Source organism: Mercenaria mercenaria, chromosome 1, assembly GCF_021730395.1.
Source record: "Mercenaria mercenaria strain notata chromosome 1, MADL_Memer_1, whole genome shotgun sequence".
In the NCBI taxonomy this organism is placed as follows: Eukaryota; Metazoa; Mollusca; class Bivalvia; order Venerida; family Veneridae; genus Mercenaria; species Mercenaria mercenaria.
The window spans coordinates 76,328,636-76,354,567 of record NC_069361.1 but is presented as its reverse complement, the minus strand read 5'-3'; the positions used below and the strand labels follow the sequence as shown (position 1 = coordinate 76,354,567).

The following is a 25,932-nucleotide window of genomic DNA, read 5'->3' as shown; positions in this document are numbered from 1 at the left end:
TACCAAGTTTTATTCAAATATCTTAACCGAAACAAAAGTTATTGACCGGAAACACCAGTCTGATGCCGCCATCCGCCCGCCCGCCCGACCAACGACATACCCCAATCTAATAACTCAGGTTTTCGTTGATAAATTCTAAGATAAAAGCATCATATTATGTTGCTGATTTAGTGGAATACACTGATTAATAAGTTAAATCCATTTTTTAATCACAGAGATCAAAACTTTCACCAGATATTCTAAGTAACTTAATTTAACCATAACCTTATGATGGGTTCAATTTTATTTGCGATGAATGATGAAATTTTTGACTTGCAAGCCTTTGGACTGACCACCTATCTGCTATAAATGTTGAGGCCTTCAGAATATCAGGCAGACTAAACTGGAAGAGCTATGTGTTTGTCTTGACTGTTATAACTGGTAAAAAATGTACTTTTAAATATGTAAATTTATGTGCTGTATATGAATAAAGCTTACCAAAGATAACTGATCAGCAAGGTCCCCAGGTTCCATTGTATCTGAAATGGCAAAAACACATTGAAATAAACTAAAACAGAATGTATCCAACTAGTTCTATTTTCCCTGAAATGGATTGTACAAAAACTTTATAACATATTGAACACTTAATGAAAAAATTGTGACAATTTTGTGTTAATCTAATACATATTCTGATGTTTAACCCTTAGCCTGCTGCAGGCGAATTTAACAGCCTTTGCAAACAGCTTGGAACCAGATCAGACGCCGATTAAATCGGCGTCTGATCAGGTTTCAAGCTGTTTGCTACTCTGACAATATTTCTTCCAACTTTGGAGCAAATTGAATGAACTTTACAATTTTAGCAGACGACATTTCCAGCAGATGACAATTTACCTAGCATGCTAAAGGTTAAATTACCTATCCATTGACATTATTATATATAATTAGAAGTTCATATTATATAAGTTTTGTAATTTCTTCTCTGCATTGTACATTTCTGTTTACTTAAAAACAGCACCAATATTAAACCTTTAATGATCATGGGTATTTAAATGGAACACATCATTAGAATTTAAATTACCATAAAATGTCAATTTGAATATCATTTAAAATTCAATACCATCACAATCAAAGGATTTCTGATGACATCAGGCGCGGTAAATACTTATCATTGATACTTGAAAGAAAGCGTATCTATAAAATATCAATTCTGTCCATTTTTTATCAAAGAAACGATTCATCAAAATGCTAAAGATTTATTTACGATACTGAAAAAAAAGTGTATCAATAAAATATCAATTTAATCCGTTTTTTTTTAAACATATGCACAAGGTCTAAATCAAAGACGTTAATGATTGATAAACTCAGCGACAACATTTTGTAAAATCAGATTAAATTTCTAACAAGGATATCTTCTGTCAGAAGACAAACAGTTGTAGTTGAGAAGAATGACAGTTAAAATTTTATCGAACTAAATGAGGAATTTTGGGCTGTTTATCAGGGTTACATGCAAGGTTAGGCAAACACTAGGGGGATCTTCGATGACTTGTGTACCTACAACATTGAAGATGACAGTCAATAGGTGACAAACTATCTTGTATCTCATGAAAACATGAAAGTTCAATCTTAATGGCAAATGTAAAAAGACCCCGCTTACACAAAACAGAAAACACTGGACTGAATTATTTTATCAGTCTGTATGGATCTAAATTACATAATCACAATTCATGTGGACGGAATCATCAACCTCCAAGATGGCTTATTCATATGTAAGAATTTTACCATGCAATGTACTATGCATGACTTGAACCCACAGAAAGTGATCTGAATTTGGCATACGTAACCACTTGGCCACTTGAAGGCCACATAATAAAAAAAATCTATTCATTTTATTTTTTGTTGGGTTTACGTCACACAAACGCAGTTATAGGTCATATGGCGACATTCCAGCTTTTCATGTTGGAGGAAGACTCTTGGTGCTGCCCCCACTCCAGGCATCATTTCATCAAGTGCCACACATCTGGGTAGAACCACTGACCTTCTGCAAGCCAGCTGGATGACTTCCTTACATGACAATTCTGCACCCCAAGTGAGGCTTCAACCCACATCAGTGGGAAGTCAGTGACCTTAACCACTCAGACAAAGAGGCCCTTTATCAATAAATCACTGGAAAATTTAAGACTTGAGAACAGGCATGATATTTCAGACCTTTTAAGGCAGTTTATGAACTGTTAAATCATAAGAGAGTTTTAAAATTGCACTGTTAATGATGATGGGTATTTAAATGGCACAGATCATTAGAATTTGAAAAACCATATTTATCTCAATTTGAATATCATTTAAAATTCAATTCCACCCCTTTCAAAGGATTTCTGATGACACCAGTCCATCTAAATACTTAATATTGACACTGGAAGTCATTTTATCTATAAAATATCAATTAAATCTTTTTTTAGTAAATAAACAACTGATAAAAATGAAAAATATTGAACTTAAATGCAATCTAAAATAAGACTATGGGGTTTCAGTCACAAATGATGACTTATTTTTGAGAAAAACATGAAAAAGATTGCTCAGTTTTAACAGAATGATCTCTGAATGTGCCAGCAGGAAGTATCAAGAAGATTTAAAGCCATGTTTGATTCAGTTTGGAGAGAAAAAAAAATTGACAGAAAACACAACTAAACTGTATAATTATATACTGTGAAATCATTAATATCCGTGGGGGACTAATTTTCGTGGATTTCGTGGTTGAGTCAATCCACGAAATTGAATCCCAACAAACAAGTAAAATTCCCATTCATTTTTTATTCAAAAGTTGAAATCCACGAATTCATGTCCCCACGAAATCGCCGTTTTGACCAAAACCACGAAATTTCATGCCCATGAAATTTAATGATTTTACAGTAAAAGAAATCTAGGAACCAATGCTCAGGTATTTGTCTCTTAAAACTGAATAATCGACCACAAAAGTTTTCATTTAAAGCACATCTCATAACCCAAAAGCATGTGAAAAGCTGAAGAAGAAACTAGAACTGTCACAGGAGTGACTCATACCCCCACCATACGGTCTTGTCACAGAAGAATGGCAACCATAAGAAATCTTAAAAATACTTTGGAGTACTTCATCCTGGGCTTCCACATATAAGTAATACTAGTATAATACTCGTATAGTAATACTAGTAAATATATTAAATCTCTAATATTAGAGATACACTAAAAGAAAAATGTTTTTACTTTTTACATAGGACTTATAATAAAAAAGTTAGAAAAATACATAAAATATTGAAAATCTAAAAATAGGATTTCTAAAAATAGACTAATTCCTGGAATTTAAGGGGAAGAAACTCAGTACAAAAGTTAAAAAAAGGTTACTTCCATTTGGCTCTAAGCCAATCAGAATGAGATATAGTGAAAATACATCAAAATTAACCTTAAATTCTAGGTAAAAGGGGACACAATTCAAGAAAAATTAGTGTCAGAGTTATGCACCTTGTGTCACATGATGTGGGTGATGAGGTGGAACATCTATTTTAAGTCTGAATCAAATCCATTCAGTAGTAACTGAGATATAGTGAAAATACATCAAAATTAACCTTAAATTCTAAGTAAAAAGGGACATAATTCATAAAAAATTGGTGTCAGAGTTATGCACCTTGTGTCACATGATGTGGGTGATGAGGTGGAACATCTATTTTAAGTTTGAATCAAATCCATTTTGTAATAATTGAGATATAGTGAAAATACATCAAAATCAACCTTAAATTTAAAGTAAAAGGGGACATAATTCATAAAAAAATTATGTCAGAGTTAAGCACCTTATGTCACATCATCTGGGTGATGAGGTGGAACAACTATTTTAAGTTTTAATCAAATCCATTTAGTAATAACTGAGATATAGTGAAAATACAACAAAATTAACCTTAAATTCTAAGTAAAAGGGGACATAATTCATGAAAACTTGGTGTCAGAGTTATGCGCCTTGTGTCACATGATGTGGGCACATGATGTGGGTGATGAGGTGGAACATCTATTTTAAGTTTGAATCAAATCCATTCAGTAGTAACTGAGATATAGTGAAAATACATCAAAATCAACTTTAAATTCTAAGTAAAAAGGGGCATAATTCATAAAAAAATGGTGTCAGAGTTATGCACCTTGTGTCACATGATGTGGGTGATGAGGTGGAACATCTATTTTAAGTTTGAATCAAATCCATTTAGTAATAACTGAGATATAGTGAAAATACAACAAAATTAACCTTAAATTCTAAGTAAAAGGGGACATAATTCATGAAAACTTGGTGTCAAGAGTTATGCACCTTGTGTCACATGATGTGGGTGATAAGGTGGAACATGTATTTTAAGTTTGAATCAAATCCATTTGGTAATAACTAAGATAATAGATTTCGGGACGCGACGGGACGGGACGCGACGGGACTGACTCCTATATACCCCCCTCAAACATGTTTGGTGGGGGTATAAAAAATCTTGTATCAAGCTAAAATCATCATCAGTGTGGAGGACTTCCATTGAAAAGTTTATAATAACTATTGAAATTCACATTTTTTTTAATTCTATCATTGGATGTCCTTATTTTACTGGGGCAGTCAAACAAGAGCTGTCGGATGACAGCGCGCTCGACTATTCGAAGAATTGATTGAAGAATGGGGTCAAAATATTACCACAGATATTCAGACAAAAGAAAAAAAAATTAGACAAACAATGTTCCTCTATTTGTGGATTTCGATAAGTCTTTCACTAAATGGCAATGTGTGAACCAATTTCAAAGTCCAAAAAGGGCCATAATTCAGCCAAAATAGTTGTCAGAGTTATGTACTCTTGCCTACAGATTGAAATCATGATGATAAACAAGTGTTCAAAGTTTAAAAGCAATATGTCAAATAGTTTTGACAAAATGTGGACTTGTATGAAAACAGAACAAATTTCCAAGTCCAAAAAGGGCCATAATTCAGCCAAAATAGATGACAGAGTTATGTACTCTTTCCTACAGATAGAGACTATTCTACTGAACAAGTGATAAAAGTTTCAAAGCCATATGTCAAACACTTTACACAAAATATTAACTGGTACGAAAAACTTAACCAAGATTTCTAAGTCAAAAGGGGCCATAATTCAGCCAAAATTTTTGATGGAGTTACGTACTCTTGCCTATAACTGGACATGGTGATGGTAAACAGTTGTTGAAAGTTTCAAAGCTTTATCTCAAAAGACTTTGTCAAAATATGAACTGGTACGAAAAACTTAACCAAGATTTCTAAGTCAAAAAGGGCCATAATTCTGCCAAAATCCTTGATGGAGTTACGTACTCTTGCCTATAAATGGACATGGTGATGGTAAACAAGTGTTGAAAGTTTCAAAGCTTTATCTCAAAAGACTTTGTCAAAATGTGGACTGGTACGAAAAACTTAACCAAGGTGTGACGCCGACGCTGATGCCATGGTGAGTAGGATAGCTCTACTTATTCTTCAAATTTTATGCTACTTTTAGGCATACTCAAACTTCATTATTAAACTATGTAATTTTCCTGGCATTTCTCAGTAATGAAAAATGGACATAACTCATCCTTAATTTCATCAAACATTTGAGATTTTGGCAAAAGAATATATTTTGTTTTGATTGATTTCAAATGAAACAATTAATAGATCTCTATTTGGATTTGATTTCTCAGGTCCACAAACATTTGTCTCTAATTTCAAGGCATAATATTATTTCATTAGTCCACTCATAGTGATAGTATCTGATCTTTTGTAAACCCTGGGAGTAAAGTACACAAGAGATCAATAGGTTTCATGACAATCTGAAAGTCCTACCTGCCAACATAAATACCATTTTTGATTGGCATACTGACCACACTCATTGATTTTGGCTTTTGAGGTAATGAGAAAAAACACTGGGGTTGGGGTCAAGTATGGTTGTATAAATAAAGGAACTGGTCTTTATAATACTGGAGTCATGACTAATAAAATTGATCTAAGTTCATGATTATTTTCATAATGAATTTTCATCAATAATATTATAATCGTTAATGTAAATATCCTAAATTTGCGCCATATTACACTTTCATGAGTAAATAATCTATAAACATTAAATGTTCTAATATTGTCAAAATACTAATTTGAGAAAAAAATAAACATGAACAGAAAACAAGAGCTGTCCGTAAGACAGCCAAGCTCGACTATTCGAAATATTGTCCCAGAAGCAGGAAAATATTACCCAAAAAGGTTAAATATCAAAAAATTTTAAGTTCAAAAGGGGGAATAATTTGACCAAAATGCATATCAGTTATGGGACTTGCTGCTATCAACTAGTTTTATAACCCCGAAGGCACATGTGAAGTTTTAATTCAATATCTGCATTAGTTTTGGAGATAGAAAGTTGCATGTAAAACTTTAACCAGAGTTTTTGAAGTCCAAAAGGGGGATAATTTGCCCAAAATACATGCCAGAGTTATGGGACTTGATCCAGTGAGGTTAGTAATTGATCTAGAAAAAGAAAAAATAAGTTTCAAATCTATATGCCTTTTAGAAATAGCTGTATGTACTTGCACGCAAAACTTTAACCAGAATTTGCTAAGTCCAAAAGGGGGCATAATTTGGCCAAAATGAAGGTCAGTGTTATGGGACTTGCTGCTATCAACTAGTTTTATAACCCCGAAGACACATGTGAAGTTTCAAATCAATATCTGCATTAGTTTTGGAAATAATAACTTGCATGTAAAACTTTAACTAAAATTTTCTAAGTCTAAAAGGGGGCATAATTTGCTCAAAAAACATGTCAGAGTTATGGGTCTTGACCCAGTGAGGTTGGTAATTGATCTAGAAAAAGAAAAAGTAAGTTTCAAATCTATATGCCTTTTAGAAATAGCTGTATGTACTTGCATGCAAAACTTTAACCAGAATTTACTAAGTCCAAAAGGGGGCATAATTTGGCCAAAATGAAAGTCAGAGTTATGGGACTTGCTGCTATCAACTAGTTTTATAACCCCAAAGACACATGTGAAGTTTCAAATCAACATCTGCATTAGTTTTGGAGATAGTAACTTGCATGTAAAACTTTAACCAAAATTTTCTAAGTCCAAAAGGGGGCATAATTTGCTCAAAATACATGTCAGAGTTATGGGACTTGACCCAGAGAGGTTGGTAATTGACCTAGAAAAAGAAAAAATAAGTTTCAAAGCTATATGCCTTTAATTGATGGCTGAATGTACTTGCATGCAAAAACTTAACCAAGGTGTGACGCCGACGCCGACGCCAGGGTGAGTAGAATAGCTAGACTATTCTTCGAATAGTCGAGCTAATAATCTTAAATCCAGATGTTGCAGTGTGTGTAGTCAATATTCTTTCATTAGAGTTATATATCATTATTTCTACTGTTACATGAACAAATGATGTAAAACTCGTATTTCAGAATGAACAAATAACATCTTTATAAGCCTCAAAATGCAATGCACACATTTCCTCAGTACAATGTCATAAAACAACAAGGAGATTCCATTGATAACATTGATGGAACCATTAGATACTCTGACAGGCTGGGTGCATCCTAAAATAAAAGGTTCATAAAGATATTCCTGCACATTTTACCTATAATCCCCCTTTCCTCTACATATACCCCCCTCCTGCTTGAAGAATTTACAATATCCATCCTTTAAGCGAAAAGCACCAATACCTTAAGATCTATTGCAGATTAAAACTGATAATTTCTTACTTTTTAAACACAATATTTTTCACATAAAATCAAAAGTATCGTACCTTTAGATAGGTTGCATGTTATGATTTTGTAAAATCCGAAAACTTTGCAGGAAGGAGAACGAAATGAAAAAGAAAACATCTTGAATTTCTTTAAACATCATGTCGAAACAACAACAGACACTACTTGAAAGAAGAAATACATTCACATGGAAAAAAGAACACAAAAACAACACAGTGAGTAGAGAAAATTCTCATCCTTATCGTACTGTAGAAAAAAACAGAGCTATCTCCCAGCACCCGGTGAGTTCTACTGATACCACTTGCCTCATTCCTACAGTGCCTAAATCATTAAAGCCAAAATCAAACAAAATCCATATCATAATTCTATTTCAATTTTACAACATAATATCCCCACTATCTTGTGTTCAGGAAAACTTGATTATTTTTTTATAGAAATTAGTGAGATTTTCTCTAACATTATCAGTATACCTAGGTTTTTTTAATCTAGTCATCATGACAAAAAATATAATCAAACTAGGCCAAAAATAATGTTTGTTTCTCAGGTCCTACCATCATTTTATATATTATGTGACCCAACTTAACCCTTAGCCTGCTGGCGGCAAGTGATTCTGCCTTTGCGACCAGTGCAGACCAAGATCAGCCTGCACATCCATGCAGTCTGATCATGGTCTGCACTGTTCGCTATTCAGTCAGTAAATTTTTAGTAAACACCCCTTCAAATGATAAATGGTACTGCCCAAACTGGAAGATGGACCAGTCCATAATAGAAATTTAGCATGGTAAGGGTTAAATAATGAGTGATCATTGTTGTTGTTGTTATTGTTGTGCAATCTAGTCCTTTTGTTAGGCTGTATCATTCATGATTTAAAGTATAAGTCAAGATTAACCCTCGAAAGTTTCATTAGATATTACAAAAATCTAAAACCCTTATGGCAAGTTTCAGAAAATTCCAGAGAGTCTCAACTGAGACACAAAATTTATTTTCAAGTAAAGTCTTGGAATATAAGTAGGCATGGATGCAAATCATTTCTGACAAATGTTATGTATAACAGCAAGGATTGCACTTTTCAAACAAAACCAAAAATTGCCTTTCCTTGTAAACCTACTTATTAAACATCTTTCTGAACATCCAAACACAGCTCCCCTGTGAATAAGGTTCATGAACTTCATGAATTTATTGATGAACAAATTCATTAAATAGTTCATGAATAAATATTCATGAAAATCAAAATTTATGTTTCATGAATTTCGATATGAATTAAAAATTATACATGAATTTTAATTCATAAACTAGTTCATGAATATTGAAATTCATGGAACATTAATTTTGACTTTCATGAACTATTCTTGTAAAAAAAAAAAACAAGTTTCATGCACTTATTCATGAACAAATTCATGAACTAGTCAAGGTAACCTGGTAGGAGTGTAACACTATGAAACCTGAGAGATCTGCATGTAATGGAATTCTTTGAACAATTTCGGTAGAGCTTGATACAAGAAAAATTCCTGTAGGTCAAAGTGTTGTTCAGTTAGTGGCCAGAGACTGTTTTTTTAGTCTCTGCTGAGTCACTGTGACATTGACATTTTCCACCCTCAACAAATGACATGTTGAGTAAAACAGTAAACTAGAGTGGGATTTGGAGCATAATAAGAAGTAAACAATTGCTGTATAACATACATTTTAAACATTAAGTTAAACAATCTTTAATTTACTTTAATCTCAAGATTGAAATTCAGACACTAGCTTTGCTTCAGGGTCATGAAAACTTGTGACAATTTAAAAGGATTTTATATTTTTTAAAATGAACGATTTATAACAACACCATAATTACTTATTTGATATTCAGTATACTTTTGTTCCTTTTAAACCATTCCTTACTGTAGTATGATAAATATTTCCTTCTCATTTGCTGCACAAAATTCTCAAAAACTGCTGAATCACATGTGCAAAAAATTTGCCAGCATGCAATGAAATAATGGAAACTGATCATGTGACATTATGAATTTAATGTTCATGGACATTCATGAACAGTTCATGAACTTATTCATTTATTGTAAAAGGTAATAAACCTAAGTTTTATGTTTAATGAATGAACAGTTGAGAAACTCACAATTTGGTTCAAGAACTGGTACTGAACTACTAGAAAAAGGTTTTGAATTTTAGCACTTTTAATGAACCTGTGTTCATGAACAATTTTGGTTCTTAGTCTAGACCAACTGCACAGTAGCTGTTCAGGAACTGGTACAGTTCTATAAATTCTTGAACTTTTGCAGTTTTTGAACCAATGTTCAAGAACCATAATTGTTCTAGAACCACAGTCTAAGAACTGTTATGCTGGTTCAAGAACAGTTCTTTAAGTTCTTCAGAAGTTCTTGAATATTCAAGAACTTAATACATGTACTAGTTCTAGAACATATTTTACAGGGCATAACCCTGTAGTTCCTGAATCACAATTTCAATCATTATCTGAATTTCATTTTCAAGTTCATGAATTTTCTTAAATTATCGAATGGATTTTTCTGAAATGTTCATGAACTACATTTACAAGTTCATGAAATGAAAGTAATATTCTTGAACTTGAGAGTTCATGAATTTAAGTTATTGAACTTTTCCTTGTAGTTCATGAACTTCTTTGATAATTCATGAAATAATTCATGAATTCTTACAAATTCATGAATACATTCATGAAGTTCATAAACCTATTTCACAGGGACGATACTCGTAAAAAATAATGTGAGTTATAAAACATACCAGTACATCTTTAAATCCATTTTGATTCTATTACATCAAATTTTCAAATTTCACATATATTGTCACAAACTTATAAATGCAAAGTATTTCTACAACACATGTAAAACAAATCCTCTGGTTGACTTACAATAAATTTATTGTCCATTATCAAAATGCTATTTTTTTCGAGGGATACAAAAACTGTCAGACAAGGAAAATATAATCAATCAAACTTTATGCTCAATTAATTAGGATTTATTTCTTGTTGACAACTGACCAATTTCTTTGATATCTCTGATTGTAGCTGATTGTTTCATTTGTAACAACATGTACTGAAACATGTTACTGAAACAATTAAGGAAGGTGAACTGTGAACAAAAGAAAATGTGAACCAGAAAAAAGGAGAGGACAACATCTTCATTTAGACAAATGAATATAATATACATAGAGGATATTTGTTTGTTTCAGTGTTAGATTGAAATATCCTTCAAGAGTGATCCCCAGATGCAATATTTTCACGAGTGGCATATCCACAAGTGAAAATATAACATTATGGTGTTTATAAGTGAAAGATATTTTGATCATACATGTACATGTAAAACAAACAATTTTTTCCTTTATTTCACGTTAACAGTTTTGACTTAAAATTTACCCATTTATAGTTTCTAACCAATGAAAGTTGTATTTGATATTTTTCACAGTGAAAATCAAAATTAATATTTCGCTAATTCATTGAAAAATATGTAATAAAATTGATTATAAATTTGATGTCTGAAAATAGGTTAAAGATGTTTTAAAGGGGAGTTTTAGCACTCCACTTGGGCACTTTTACCTCCTCAGGACATGCTAAACCAGGTTTACCAAGAATAATTTTGTCACAATTAACCTCACCCAAAATACCACTACCATTAATATTCATACCATAAATTGTTGCAAATATCATGCCTGTTACATTTACTATGATACTAATGGCCCTATTATTGTGCCATTAGTGAGTTTCATGTATTTGTCTGAAATATCACCAAGGAAAACATTTACCATAACTCACATATCAACCTGTTATTTATTATATATTAACATTTTTCCAGAAGTCAATCAAAAATTATCCCTTACCAGATCTCAAGAGTTTCTGCATACAGCAAAGTATGGAATGGAGTAATGGAATGGTCAAATGAAGTGAGAGTTCCCTTGAAGTCAAAATTTGGAGTGAGAATTTTGAGCCAAATTTAAAGTGATAACAGGGGCGGTATTGATGAAATAGCTGATGATGAGGTTGATGTTGTTGTTGCAGATGATGATGATATATCTTCTTCTCGGATGATGATTATACATAAAATTCTAAACAAAATATTTGCCTACTTCACTATTCATAATGTTATAACTTCATTATATTATTTATATACAAAAACTGTATGTGATGTTGATGTATGATGATAGAGAAAAAGAATATGATGGTTGTTGTTGTTGCTGATGATGACTCCACTCCACATTTTGCCTTATGTCATGAAGTTCTGGCAATATGCAGTACAGAGGTTCTAAGCATATGGTTTATACATGGAAAATATTCTAAAAATACCACTAGAAGATACAGAGAGAAAACTGAAAATGTTCCAAGTTTCTGTCATAAAAACAGGCGTTTGCTTTGACGTAATATACTTAAACTAGCTTGATGTATATGACTTTTGTCTGGAAATGTTCATAAAGAAAATCTCCTATTTTTCAAATTATGAGCAAGGAAATTGAAGAGAACCAAAATTAGACTGTACATTTGAATAATTTCTTTGTATAAAATCAAATAATTGATTTGAAATTTTCATTGAAATGGTTGATTTAACTTCAAACTATTTGAACAATCCTGTTTTTGATGGAATGCTTATTCATAAAAGTTTATTTGTAATTAATAGTTAAAGCATAGAATGTAAACTGCATAAAAATGAAAATCAATGAATAAGTAAATTGTAAAATGTACAAACAACTAGGTTTTCCTTGTTTTGAAGAAAAAGAAAAAGTGAGAGAGATTGATTGATTGATTGATTGATTGATTGAATGAATGAATGAATGAATGAATGAATGAATGAATGTCAAGACTTAACTGTGATGAACAAACATACAAATGAATGAATGAATGAACGAATAAATGAATGAATGAACAACAAAACCTAATCAATAATGAATGAATGGACAAATTCTGTCTACAGATGGACATATGGACCAGAATCCAGTACTAGTATCTGGGGGTATAAAAATACAGTAAGAAACTTTTACTGACCTGTACTTTTCAGGGAGCAAAAACTGGTATCAAAGTCAAAATGGTCAAAGGAGCATGTTGAAGCTGAATCCATGCTTGAAGTTGGAGACCCAGGTGGTGTATCTGCTATATGTAATCCCTGTTTGTATTCAAATCCATTCGCTTCTTCCTTGTTGTTTAATTCATCTAATTTCGAAAACAGCTCCTGCAGGTTTATACCAGCTGTTTCATTAATTTCACTGATCTCCCGTTCTCCAAGTGCACAATTATTTCTGGAGAATTTTACATCAGATTTGGCACTGCTCGTAAATTTTCTTTCCTCTTTCACACCATTGGCAGTTTTGTAGATTTTAGCCTCGCTGTTACGAATGTCTACATGTCCGTCTGCTGAATCTTCACCAATATCTTTTGTTGACGATTTTGGAGTAGCAGTTGATGCGTCTGAATCGTCAAAATCTCCTGTATCACCTGGTGTTGGTGTTTTGTCTCTTTCAGCGTCAGCAGAATTTTCCTCACACTGTTCACAGGGCTTCACGAGTCTACAAATACACCAAACTTCATAAGAATTATTATTTATAAACCTATGGCAACTACCATGCTCACATTTTTCATGTTTCGTCTTAATTTCCTTATTTCTGTCCCACTTGCCTGATGAAAAATAACCTTTTTCTCGTTTATTTCTTTTATCCTGATCATTATTTAACCTAGAGTTTAATCTTTTCTCCCAAGAACTCAAATTAGCAGAATTAAGAACATCACCATTCCTTTGTTTACTGCTAGTATTTTTATTACTCCCTGCAAAGGTTTTCCCCATAATTTTCTCAACGTCTCTATTCCAGATATGCAAAAAGTCGGCAAATAAACAAATTTAATTACAGTCAGTCTTTTAAGAACTAACAGTCCACCAGAATGTATATATTTCCCTGAATATTTTTCTCATTACCTCTATGATTCGCAGCTGCTTCTATACTAACAGCGCCCAAAGCTTGCATATAAATGCAGGTAAGTACAGACCATTTACAAAATTCCTGCCGAGAGAACGGGAGAAAACCGCAATATGATTCCTATCATGTTGGCAGGAAATCACTCTCACCTTTCCCTCGGAGAAAAATAAAACAAAATTTTGGAGCATTTTTTGTTTGTTTATCTTACACTTATATACAGTAATTCCCGACAATATCTTACATAATCACAGAAAAACATCACAGAAATTGACAGGAACTATTTCCAGATTTTTTCCGTCACTGTCAAATTAAGCAACTTCTCAGTTCTTTTAACTTTTTTTTCTCTTTTCTCATAAAATGAGGAGTATGAAATTTTCCTCCCTAATCCACATGCAAGCAGATAAACTGTTTTTATACACATATGAAGTGCTCTTTATTCTCAGCATGGAATGTAAACGGAACTTGGGAAAGAACTTTCAGCTCTTATTTTTTGCATGATTATCCCAGTAAATTGGGAATTAAACATGGAAGGCAGGATAAATCTCTCTGTGTCAGAATGGTAAACTATTGTATAAATAACACAAAAGTTGTGTTATTTCCACCCTTAACTGAATAAACATTATAATTATTTCCCCACCTGGCTCTACATCTTGTAACCTTTGCCCAATTAAAATCCTCTTTATATGTAAGAAACAGATCTGACCAGATGTTGTTCATGTAAATTTTCATGTTTTGAATTTGTACAGTATTTCAAAAACAGTCATTAAATGTTTGTTGGTATGGGGGTGCATGGTAAAGACATAATTTCAGTCATATGGTAACTTATAAGCTTCTAATGGTGGAAGAAGACCCCCAAGGTGCCTGTCCAGGCACTATTTCTGGCACAGGTGTGTACCTGGAAAGAACCAACAACCTTCAGCTAGCCAACTGGATTACTTCCTCATATGACATCCTGAGCAGTGCTTGAACCTACAGACATGAGTGGCAACAGTAATTTGAATTGAAGTGACCTAACCTGCATTCAGCAAATGGAGACCCCCCACCCCCCGCCCCTCCCCAAACTGTCTTTATAATAATATGTGGCACTGACTGATTGGCCAAAACCACAAAATTTCAAGTTCACAAAATTAAATTACCAGTATTTCAAAGAAATTGATATATTTATCACTTTGATTTAACGTCTTTTAGTTATGGAACAGAAGTCAGTTTTCCAGTTTTTGAGCTCCTACTATATTAGCTTAGAACAATGCTTTCATAAAATCATTTTAAAGGATATCTGGACTAAAATTTTAAGCCCTGATGAAAATAAATCTGAGACAATGCTCTTAATTAAGATATAGAGGCTGCTGCTCTGCTTAATTTACAGAGATCTGATGAGAGTATCCATGTATGGGGGCATTTGCTCTTCAACAGTGTTGTAAACAGAGGTTTTAATGCTTTCTATAGACCACCCCATCTTTTTCTCTCTCAAAATCTCCAGTGGTGGATGCATTATTTTTTTCATTTTTCCAATTATTCTTAGTTATTTTTCTCGGTTAGTTTAGAGATAATCAGTTGATGTTGCCAGTAATGTATTGAAACATCTGTTACCTTGATAAATCATCAATCAGAGCATCCCAGCTTTGTTTCTACAAGGTTATGAGTCATCCTGTTTGTTTTAATAGGAGAAACAGATAGTTATGGAATATAATAAGCTGCCCCTCCCACACAGCATTCAGTAACAACCAAAGTCTGGAGTTCATAATGTAGCCTTTAACTGCACAAATTATACAATTTTCAATACCTTTGTTTAAAATGTATCTGAACTTCGCACAGGTTCTAGATTCAAAATGATCTAAACTTATGCAAAGTTTCATTAAATTCGGTACCATTTTAACCTCACAAGAGCTGTCAGAGGAGACAGCATGCTTGACTTTTTCAATGCTTGATAGTGAAATAGTTGTATACTTGTGAAAACTAGAGCTATCACTGGAGTGCTTAGCATGTCATATGATGCGGGTGGTAATGTTAAACAACTGTTTCAAGTTTGAATCAAATAAATCCATGCAGCAATAAGAGAGAAAGAATGGAGTGCATCAAAACTTTAACCAGAAATTCAAAGTAAAACGGAGGCATAACTCATGAAATATTTAGTGCAAAAGTTATGGCCCTAAGTCATAATTATGATGAGGGTGATGACGAAAAACAAATTTTAGAGTCTGAATCAAATCCATCCAGTAATAATGTGTAAGTGGAACAAAACATTAACCATGAATCTGTATGCAGATGCCAAAGTCTAGGCAAGGGTGAGCAGGATAATCTCTCCATATACTTCCTATAATAGTTAAGCTTAACAAATTTAGCATTCAAGACTTCTGACCATGTCTATATTAAGCAGTAGTCCAAGTTCTGCAAGCTAACCTAGGAATCGCCCATTACAATTGTGTGTAAATAGAAATCCTGACAAGTTCCAAATGAAATGCCTATTAAACAAGAGCTGTCAGAGGACAGCAACGCTCGACTATTCAACAGCCTTGTTGCTTGAATGAAGACAAAAGTCGAAAAAGGGGAATAATCTTGTAAAACTGCAAAACAGGGTTATGGAACCTGCACAGTGCATATCAGCTTATGACAGTGGACAAGTGTGTGAAGTTTCAATCCATTCCCATTAGTGAGTACTGAAATACCAGCTTACATACAAAATCTTAACGAAAAATTTCTAAGTTGAAAAAGGGGCATAATTTTGTAAAAAAAAGGAAAATAGTTATGGAACCTGTGCAATGTAAGTCAGTTCATCACAGTGAATAAGTGTGTGAAGTTTCAATCCATTCCCACAAGCGGGTACTGAGATACCAGTTTACATACAAAAACTTAACCAAATCGGAACGCGAACGCACGGGCGAGTCCAATAGCTCTACTATTCTTTGAATAGTCGAGCTAAAAAAACACAGAAACTTACTTGTATTCTATATATATCACCAAATTAAAGAAAGAAACCTATTACCTTTAAGATGCAGAGTTTCCTTCTTTGCTAACCATCACTTTCCGCTACAATTCCACTTTGATAATCTGCCAGTTTCCAGTTTCACATTCCTGTTTCCAGTACAGTTTCCAGTTTCTAATTTTCCAGTACAATTTCCAGTTTTATCTAAATGTTTCTGTTTAATTACTAATTTTCCAGCACAGTTTTCAGTTTTTCCACCAGTTCCAAGATTACATACCACATTCTGAAAAAGGAAACAAAATTCAAATCAATCAGGACCTTTTAAACATGTTATAAATTTCACCTATGAATCGACTCCCCTAATACTTTGTTCTTAAAATCCAATAAATCAATTTCTGCCATAAATCACTCGATTTGTACGAATTATTTAATAAATTTTACTGAAATTATTAAATTAAAAACAGATTTAACTAACACTTATATTCCAACATTTCTATAAACAAAATGAAATATTGAGTACTTCGACAGAACGGTAAAACAAAATGCACCTTAAGTGTTTCATAAATTTTCAAACAGTATACAGAAACTTTATCAAACCCCATCTATATAAATAACAAGTATTGATCTGAAAATAGAAGTCATATATTTGTACTGTAAACTTGATAAAAGTTTGTCGCAAAATTAATTTTTAAATCCATTAGTTGTGAAAAGCCAATATGAAGTTCAACCAGGGTAGAACATTTTGACAGTTTGGTAGACTTCTGATATATAATATGATAGGAAGAAAAAATAACATCAGAATAGGTAATTTCTTGTTGGTTACTATTTTTGGTAATTGTTATCACTGATATTTGCAAAATTTGAAGGTTATATACTTGACTACTAAAGAATTATTGAATCCATTGGTTTTTTATTGTCTCCCTTTATAACTCAGACGGTATATTAAGAACATAATTATGCTATATTAAAAGGACATAAAGCACAAAAAACCTGACCACCTTAGGTAACAATCTGATGAATGAATTTTTATTCTTTGATTCAATGAAACAACTTCATAGACTTCATGTCTGTCCCATCAAGTTTTAGAAAATAGAAGGAAGGGAAAATATTTCAGACAGTGTTCTAAACTCTAAGATCTGAAGTTATGTTTGATGGAGAAAAAAAATAACTTGGATGATTATCCTTCATCAAATAAAGGTTACTTAATTAATAAAAGTTGCTTACTTACATGAAATAGTAATTATAGATATTCTATAGATTTTAGTTTTTTTTAAGGGACTAACCCACACATTTAAGGCGAAAAATAATTTCTCTCAAAAGAAGGTAGTAAACTGTTGCAACGCTTTTGAAATAATGCAGAAAATTTTCATTCTTCTTGCATTTTTACTAATACCTAACTTTAATACATTAATTTTTGTATTCACCCACTTTTATCATTTTTCAGAGTCATATATATACGTTCTATGCAAAACTTGGGGTGGAAATAAACATGTTGAAAACTTTCGCCCAAACTGGGAGCGAGTAGTTTTTAAGTTCTAGCTTGTTATCAATGATCTATAGCCTTTTTTCTGTCTATGTGCATATAGTTTCTGAGAGAGTTTTACCCATTGTTTCTATTATAAAAGCAAAAGCAAGTCTGGCATTATTTTTATGAGTAATAACTTATCAGTACATCTGTATGCCATTCATACATTTTTTCCATTGGCTGCTTCTATTATCTGGTCCAACATACACCTCATGCATCAATAGATTCAATAGACTGGAATCAAATATAAAGTACATTAGTGTCTATAAAAACCATCAATAATGACTATAAGATGTATGTTCACTGACTTGTTATTTCTTGTTTCTTAATTCACCAAGAGTACTTTACCCTTATCATGCTAGACAGATTGATTCTGCCTTTGCGACCAATGAAGATCATGTTCAGCCTGCAAATCTGTGCAGTCTGATCATAATCTGCACTGTTCGCCATTCAGTCAGTATATTTTTGGTAACCACCCCTTCTAACAGTTAATGGTACTGTCCAAATTGAAAGATGGACAAGTCCATTATAGTAATTTAGCAGGGTAAGGGTTTAACTGAACATTAATTTACCTAAGTACCTTCCCTGACTTGTTCTCCCAATAAAGTCCCCACATGAAAAGAATGTCTTTGATTTATCAAAGCATTGTTCAATAAGTTACTTTAACTTCTGCCGACCAAAACATTTCGAATAACTGAACATATTTAATAATAATGTACTGAATTCAGACACCCCAAACTTAATGAAATAATTATAGAATTAAGTCATTTTTATACAGGTACCAGTGTAAGTATGAAATAATACAACCGTTTTAATATTGCCAACTACACTACCACTAATTAAAAACACATATAATTTACTACATTTTACATCACTTAAATTTTTTTGAAACAATGAAATCAGTATTATAAATTTCATACAAATTTTAGGTACTGGATAGAATTTACAAAAAACATCTCTCCTTAAAATGATAGGTTATACAGTACTAAATTGATCAGTGGCAGAATTTGTCACCTTTCTTAATCAGCTGAATATTTTATCTATGTCTGCTGTCGACAGCTGTTTGAAAAGAAGAGTACATATGATAAAATACTATGCCTGGTATACAAATATTGTAACTTTTTATTTGTAAAGAACAGATAAAAACTGGCTTTAAATATAGATTTGTTCTGTATGTAAAGAAATACAAGAAAAAGTCACACTTTCAATTGAAATTTCCTACATTAAAATACCACAGATAGTTTCAAAACAGAATTTTAATAAAGTTGATAATGTTTTGCAAATAAAGGCCTATAGAACAAGATTTCAATATCTGAAATATTTATAGAAGCGATATATTTGTGCTGATAAACAATTTTTGTGAATCGTCAATGTCATAAGATGTTAATAATAATTCATAAACATGAACAAGTCTCAAAAGTTACAATAAAGAAAATATAGGTCAAAGAACATAGAAATGACATACATAATGCATTCAATCATTTTTTAATCCTATATAAGTCCTTTAACTTTTTACTTACTAATATTTTTGGTCTTAATCCAAATATTAATTCACTTGATGAAATATTTACATTAAAAATTCAGCTCTCGAAGACAGTTTGTCTAAATTCCGTTAAATCCCCACCTTAAAGTTTTAAAAACCAAATTTCAGTGCATGTAAATTATGTATCATGCCTTTGAAAAAAAAAGTTCCACTCAAAAATCCCAGCAAGATGTATTTTAATCGAGAAGCAATAAAAATGTATTGATCCATTGATCTATAAATTGATATAAAAATGTTCTTTCAATAAAGATTAATTTATTCAACAGAAACTCTCTGCATTTTATTGGTAAAGTTACAGCTTTATTTCAAATAAAAGAATTAAGCAGATTTAAATGCATTTTAAAATTGGTAAAATTTGCAGCTTTATTTGAAATAAAACAATTAAATAGATTTAGATATATTGAAAACTGATAAATTTCTTGCTTAACCTTTTCCATTCAAAGATTTCCCTTTTTTTCACTTTGATTCAGTACAAACTAAGCTGTGCCTGCAGCAGCAAAAATATATTAAGGGATTTGGTGTACTCAATACAATATTATATATACTATATACATATAGGAAAAGGTGACCACGCCCCCTGGCGGTCAGGTTTCTTTCACCAACAGAATAATTTGAAAATCTTTGCAAGGGTCACCAAAGGAACATTTGTATAAAATTATTTTATGATTGTGCCTAATAAAGTTTTTGATGAATCAGAATAATTTCAAAAATCTTGATAGAGGGTCATGCAAGCACTATTTGTGTGAAATTATTTTAAAATCGGGCTAGCAGTTTCATACAAGAAGATTTATTAAGTTTACACTATATTCCTATAGGGAAAAATGACCACACCCCCTGGCAGTCATGTTTTTTGACGAACTGGAATAATTTGAACAATCGTGGAAGAGAATTAAACAAGGGCCACTTTTCTGATTTTTTTTAATTGGGCCAGCATATATATATTTTCATACAAGATTTTTAAAGTTCCACTATATACATATAGGAAAAAGTAAACACCTGGTGGTCACGTTTTATAACAAATCATGAAATTTGAACAATCCTGGCAAATGGTCACAGAAGGACCATTTGTGGATTATTATTTCAAAATCAGACCAGCGGTGCAGGAGCATTCTCGCATACCAGAGGTCTACCGTGGTTCCCCGGATGAACCTCTGGCACATTTCGCCGATATTTATGGTTTGGTTACATTACAGGTAAAACGTTTCAGCCAATCAGCGTCGTTTCGCGACAAATCGTAGCGAACCAATCAAAATCGTCCGTGAAAAGCGTGACCGCGTCCTTTCCATATCATCGAGGGAATACGATGTCCCTTTACGACGAATATTATTATTTCTTGATGTAAATCTCTTAACGTCGAATTACAGGAATAAATCTTTATTTATCGCAATCATGGAATACAGCCATTATTCATCGTAAGCAAGTATCTTGTTTACATATTTTTTGAAGTTTCAATTCGGAGTTCCAAATAATGGTGAACAATGATTGGCTGAAACCACTCCCAATAGTGATTACGAGTGCGCATGCTCACCAAGTAAACGATGGAAATAAATCAGAGGTTCGTCTCGGGATTTTGACGAACCTCTGATGGATGAGAATGTGCAGGAGGAGATGGCGTTTGAAGATTTTTCTATTTTTAGCTTTGGCGTCCCCTATGTGCAACTAAGCGGAACCCTTTGAACAACTTTGGAAGAAGACCAACCAAGGAACATCCAGGCCGAGTTTCATCAACAATACCAAAATAGTCTCAAAGGAGGTGTCATTTTAAGAAAAGTGTGGACGGACGGACGATGGATGCCTTGAGATTTGGTACTAGGTGGACAGGTCATTCCATTGTTTTGAAAACAATAGAATGACCACTTAAGGAACACAAGACTTAAGTGGTTATGGAATGAACAAAATGTATTTCTATTGTGCTAGGCCACGCCTCTTACCACCTAAGGTATCAATCATGTGCTCAGACTGACATACGATGGACGGTGAGTGATCATAACAGCTCACCATGAACACTTTGTGCTCAGGTGAATTAAAACCTCTCCCAGATCCTCTTATTCCAAAAGATCAAATTCCATTGAAGAGAATTCAAAGATCCAATTTTACTATCAACTAAAATTACTGTCAAGGCTCCAAACTGAGACTGAAACTGAACCGAACAAATAAGTATGCAATATGAACAATGGCTATTTCTACATTTTCACGAAGAGCTTAGCATATATGTGAAAGCTGTAGCCAATAAAGGCATCAGTTTGGCCTCAGTTTTGGTTTAGTATATAATGTGAAATTGCCTTTAAATCATAAAAATTCCCTGGGGACTAATTTCCGTAGATTTCATGCTTGCAGCAATCCACAAATACCAATGAACAAACAAATTTCCTAGTTAATGTATCTTTTAAAATTTATAATCATGAACCCCACGAAATAGCAATTATTACCAAGTCCATAAAATGTAACGGCTACAAAATTAAATTATTTCACAGTATAAACTAAAGTTCTTACAGCACATAAAAAGCACATGATTAGTTTTCATGTATCTATACACTTAATCAGCTTATATCTATATCCTAGAAATACCTATTTTCTGCATAGAATTCCATTGATATTATGTCTATATGACTTCAAAGCAGTGTGCAGATGTTTCAAACAGCAGTATAATGACCTGATGAAATACCAGAAAATACAAACTATTTATCTACAAAAAGAAAATTGGTACAAATTGAATGAATCATCTATCTTCTTCAGTTGTTAAAACTCAATCTAAGACTTATCTTCCCATTCAGCAAAATTCCAAAAATCTAATATTTCATTTATGTTGATGAGAGTAAATAGCAGGGAATAAATGAATATAAAGTATTTTATCTTGTGAATATAAAGTATTTTATCTTGCTTTGATATATGAGCCGTGCCATGAGAAAACCAACATAGTGGGTTTGCGACCAGCATGGATCCAGACCAGCCTGCGCATCCGCGCAGTCTGGTCAGGATCAATGCTGTTCGCTAACAGCTTCTCCAATTCCAATAGACTTTAAAAGCGAACAGCATGGAGCCTGACCAGACTGCGTGGATGCGCAGGCTGGTCTGGATCCATGCTGGACGCAAACCCACTATGCTGGTTTTCTCATGGCACGGCTCAATTATGTAATTAAGGAATTAACTCATAATTGGCCCAGGATGTACTGCAATTACAGATGCCGATATGAAAACTGTACAAAACTGCAAACCATATACTACCAAATAAATGCCCCCATTCCCTCACCCCCCACAACACACAAACCCAAAGGTAGGAATAAGCATTACATATTTTCCCCTTTTTCGATAAGGGCAAATAAATAAAAATCTAGCCAGATGGTCGCCTCACATACCTCATACAACTGTATATTGCATACATTGTTCTACCTCATGACCCAATTTGAATTTCAAAACATAGCAAATCTGTAACCTCACAAAAATGTCTGATTTTACAGTTAGCAAATAAGACCTTTTTTTTATGCAGAGTAAAAGTGCATCAAAATTTTAACATGAAATTACAAGTAAATATATTTTATGGACTCTTTTGTCCAGTTGGTGACCTTGTGTCATATGATGCGGGTGATGTTGTAATACAGACAGAGTGAAATCCACTTTCAAATAACACTGATACGGTGACTTTAACCCGAAATTCTAAGTAAAAAGAGGGTATATAATGTTGTGGATGTTGATGCAAGGGCGATTAGGATAGCTCGAGATATATTTCGTAAAGCCAAGCTTAAAATATCTGCAACTGTGAATATACATCATTCTGAATTTAAAAATGTTCCAATATATCAACTCCAGCTGTTAGATATTGGGTACTATTTATTTATTTATTTGGGTTTTACGGTGCACTAACACACAGTCAACCCATTTTATGTTTCAATTAAGTTTGATTAACCACCTAAAAGTTAATGACATTCAACTACTTTAAAATTTAGTAATTGATTAAACTTTCCTTACCTTTATAAAATATCAATTTTTCAAATTGTATAAGCAATTGAATCCTATGACTAAAGAAATGACATTTAGACTTATCCTACACATAAAGATCAATACAGTTATGAAATCTTCACTGTCAATGTATATTTTATTACAAAAACTTATTTGACCTGGCAAAAATTGAACACTTTTTTTGTACTGAATACCCTTCTGAATAAAATAAAACCCTTTCACAACTTTTTTTGTCCGATTACCTATAAATGACGTAAAAACGTGTATCGGAAATCCAAATTAAATGCCCGTGATCTCTATCTTTTTAATCCGTAGGAATAATCAAAATAAATCCTATAAAAATATTGCCACCGCAATATCATTTGTAGATATTGTTAATCAGTTTGTAAACAAGAACATAGAGAGTAGAATGTCGACGACTAAATAGTCCAACAAAAGGCTTAACCGAGCAGTTAAGACATGTATTATGAAACGATTTGATCCTATTATCAACGCTGAAGTGCCACTATGTCACAAAGGAACTAAAATTATATGTTTAAACAAGCAGTATAACCTAACAAATAATCGAGAAAAATGTTAATTTTGTTTCCCACTAATTTGTCAATTATTTGATATTATCATAGATATAATAATAATAGTAGTTTTTCAAATATCTCTCAGTTAATAGAGAATATAAACTTTGAGCAATTTATAGATTTAATTTCATTAAAAAAAGGCAAAATGAACCATCCTTTACAGGTGCAAATGAACAAAAGAATAATAAAATGACATGCAAGAACAGCAATAGTTAAATCTTTGTGAACTAGAATGTTCTTTGTAACTTTCTAATGAAAGATTTATACATAATTATTAAATAAGTGTATCTCTTACTAGTATACACTATATATTTTGATGTAATAAAAAATTTGCAAAGTTTAAAAATGATCAGATCATCATGTAACCTGTATTTTTTTTTTCCAAAAAATAATTACAATATGAATTTCTGCAATCATTATGGCTAATTATCGAGAAATAATTAGAACTGTGAAATGTGTCACTAAACCCAGAAAAAATTACAATTTCCAAGACAAAACTTTAAATCAAGATTTCCAGTCCGTGAAACCGAACAAAATAGCATACATCCACATTTTCATCATAAAACAGTAAAAGTTCCTTCAACTTGAAATCTCAAGTGACTGATGATGTTTCTAAAATAAAACTTCCAAAGGGCCCTAACTCTACCAGACTTAATATTTGACTAAGTGAGGTCAAGGCTTTGTACTAAGCTTTGTTTGAAAAGAAAGTGGTACAGTTACCCTATAAAAATTAATAAACATTCATGCATCCATTAAAGCTACTCACCCACAGTTTGGGTGAAATTTTTCAACATGTTCATTTCCACCAAGTTTGGCATTGAATGCATACATGACACTGAAAATTGATAAAGTGAGTGAAAATAAAAGTTAGATATTGGTAAAAATGCAAGAAGAATGTCATTTTCTGCATGCAGATTTCAAAAGCGTTGCAATGGTTTATTTCCTTCTGCACACTAGTTTTGGTTATATATATATATATATATATATATATATATATATATATAAGAAGATCTTGCAAAAACCTTGTCAGTAAGTCACTTTTAGAGTGGATTTTTGAGAGAAATTATTTTTTGGCTAAAATGTGTGGGTTAGTCTCTTTATGCCAAATGTGGTAGTGAGTCCACATTCATTTATGTACCCCCTGGACTGGGTATACTTTCTGCAACTCAAACATGAAAAAAATACACATTTCAAAACAGTTACGACTTTCTTATGTCTGGAAAAAAATACTTCATATATAAAATATCAAAGGCACTTATTTCATAAAAAAATACTTACTAAAATATTGTCAAAAGTAGAATTCCAAAATTAACAAACTCAAGAACATAAGAAACGAAATGGATATTGTTTTTTTTTTCTGCAGACACAATGTGTAGCAATGTCATAATCCTACAGTAACAGCTGTCAAGGAATGTCAATATAGTCAGTTTCATTGTATGTGCACTATCTACACAGTGTAACTATACCACAACTCAATGTATTGGATCATTACATTTATTTTTTCCTCTCAACTATAGTTTGTGCACCTGTCAATATTTTGCCCGCCCAGCGGGGTGGCGGGCTGACCCAGGGGAATTTGACATTTCAAAAAAATTGTTGTCTAAATCCCCACCCTAGAGACAACCTTTTTTGTCTAAATCCCACCCTAGAGCCTTGTTGGTACATCAAATATTTGTCTAATTCCCGCCTGTCGGGAATGGCCTTCTGTCTAAAGTCCCGTGTATGCCCGCCGCTCCCCCGGGCGGGCAAAATATTGACAGGTGCATTGTTACTGG

The 25,932-nt window shown here is 32.7% G+C and overlaps 1 protein-coding gene across 6 annotated transcripts in view; it reads right to left on the bottom strand.

Annotated features, from left to right (window-relative positions):
* LOC123533591 (uncharacterized) overlaps positions 1-13,627 on the bottom strand; it is a 43,609-nt gene extending 29,982 nt beyond the window's left edge. For 5 of the 6 annotated variants that reach the window (XM_053551328.1, XM_053551330.1, XM_053551335.1 and 2 more), the window contains exons 1-2: positions 12,712-13,627; positions 478-518 (exon numbers count right to left, since the gene is read on the bottom strand). In XM_053551328.1, coding sequence (XP_053407303.1) covers positions 478-518; positions 12,712-13,504 — 834 coding nt within the window. In that variant the 5' untranslated portion in view covers positions 13,505-13,627. Of the gene's footprint in view, positions 1-477; positions 519-7,750; positions 7,849-12,711 lie in introns of those variants that run through there. The other variant, XM_053551351.1, reaches the window with a different exon arrangement.
* Positions 13,628-25,932: the final 12,305 nt, after the last annotated feature.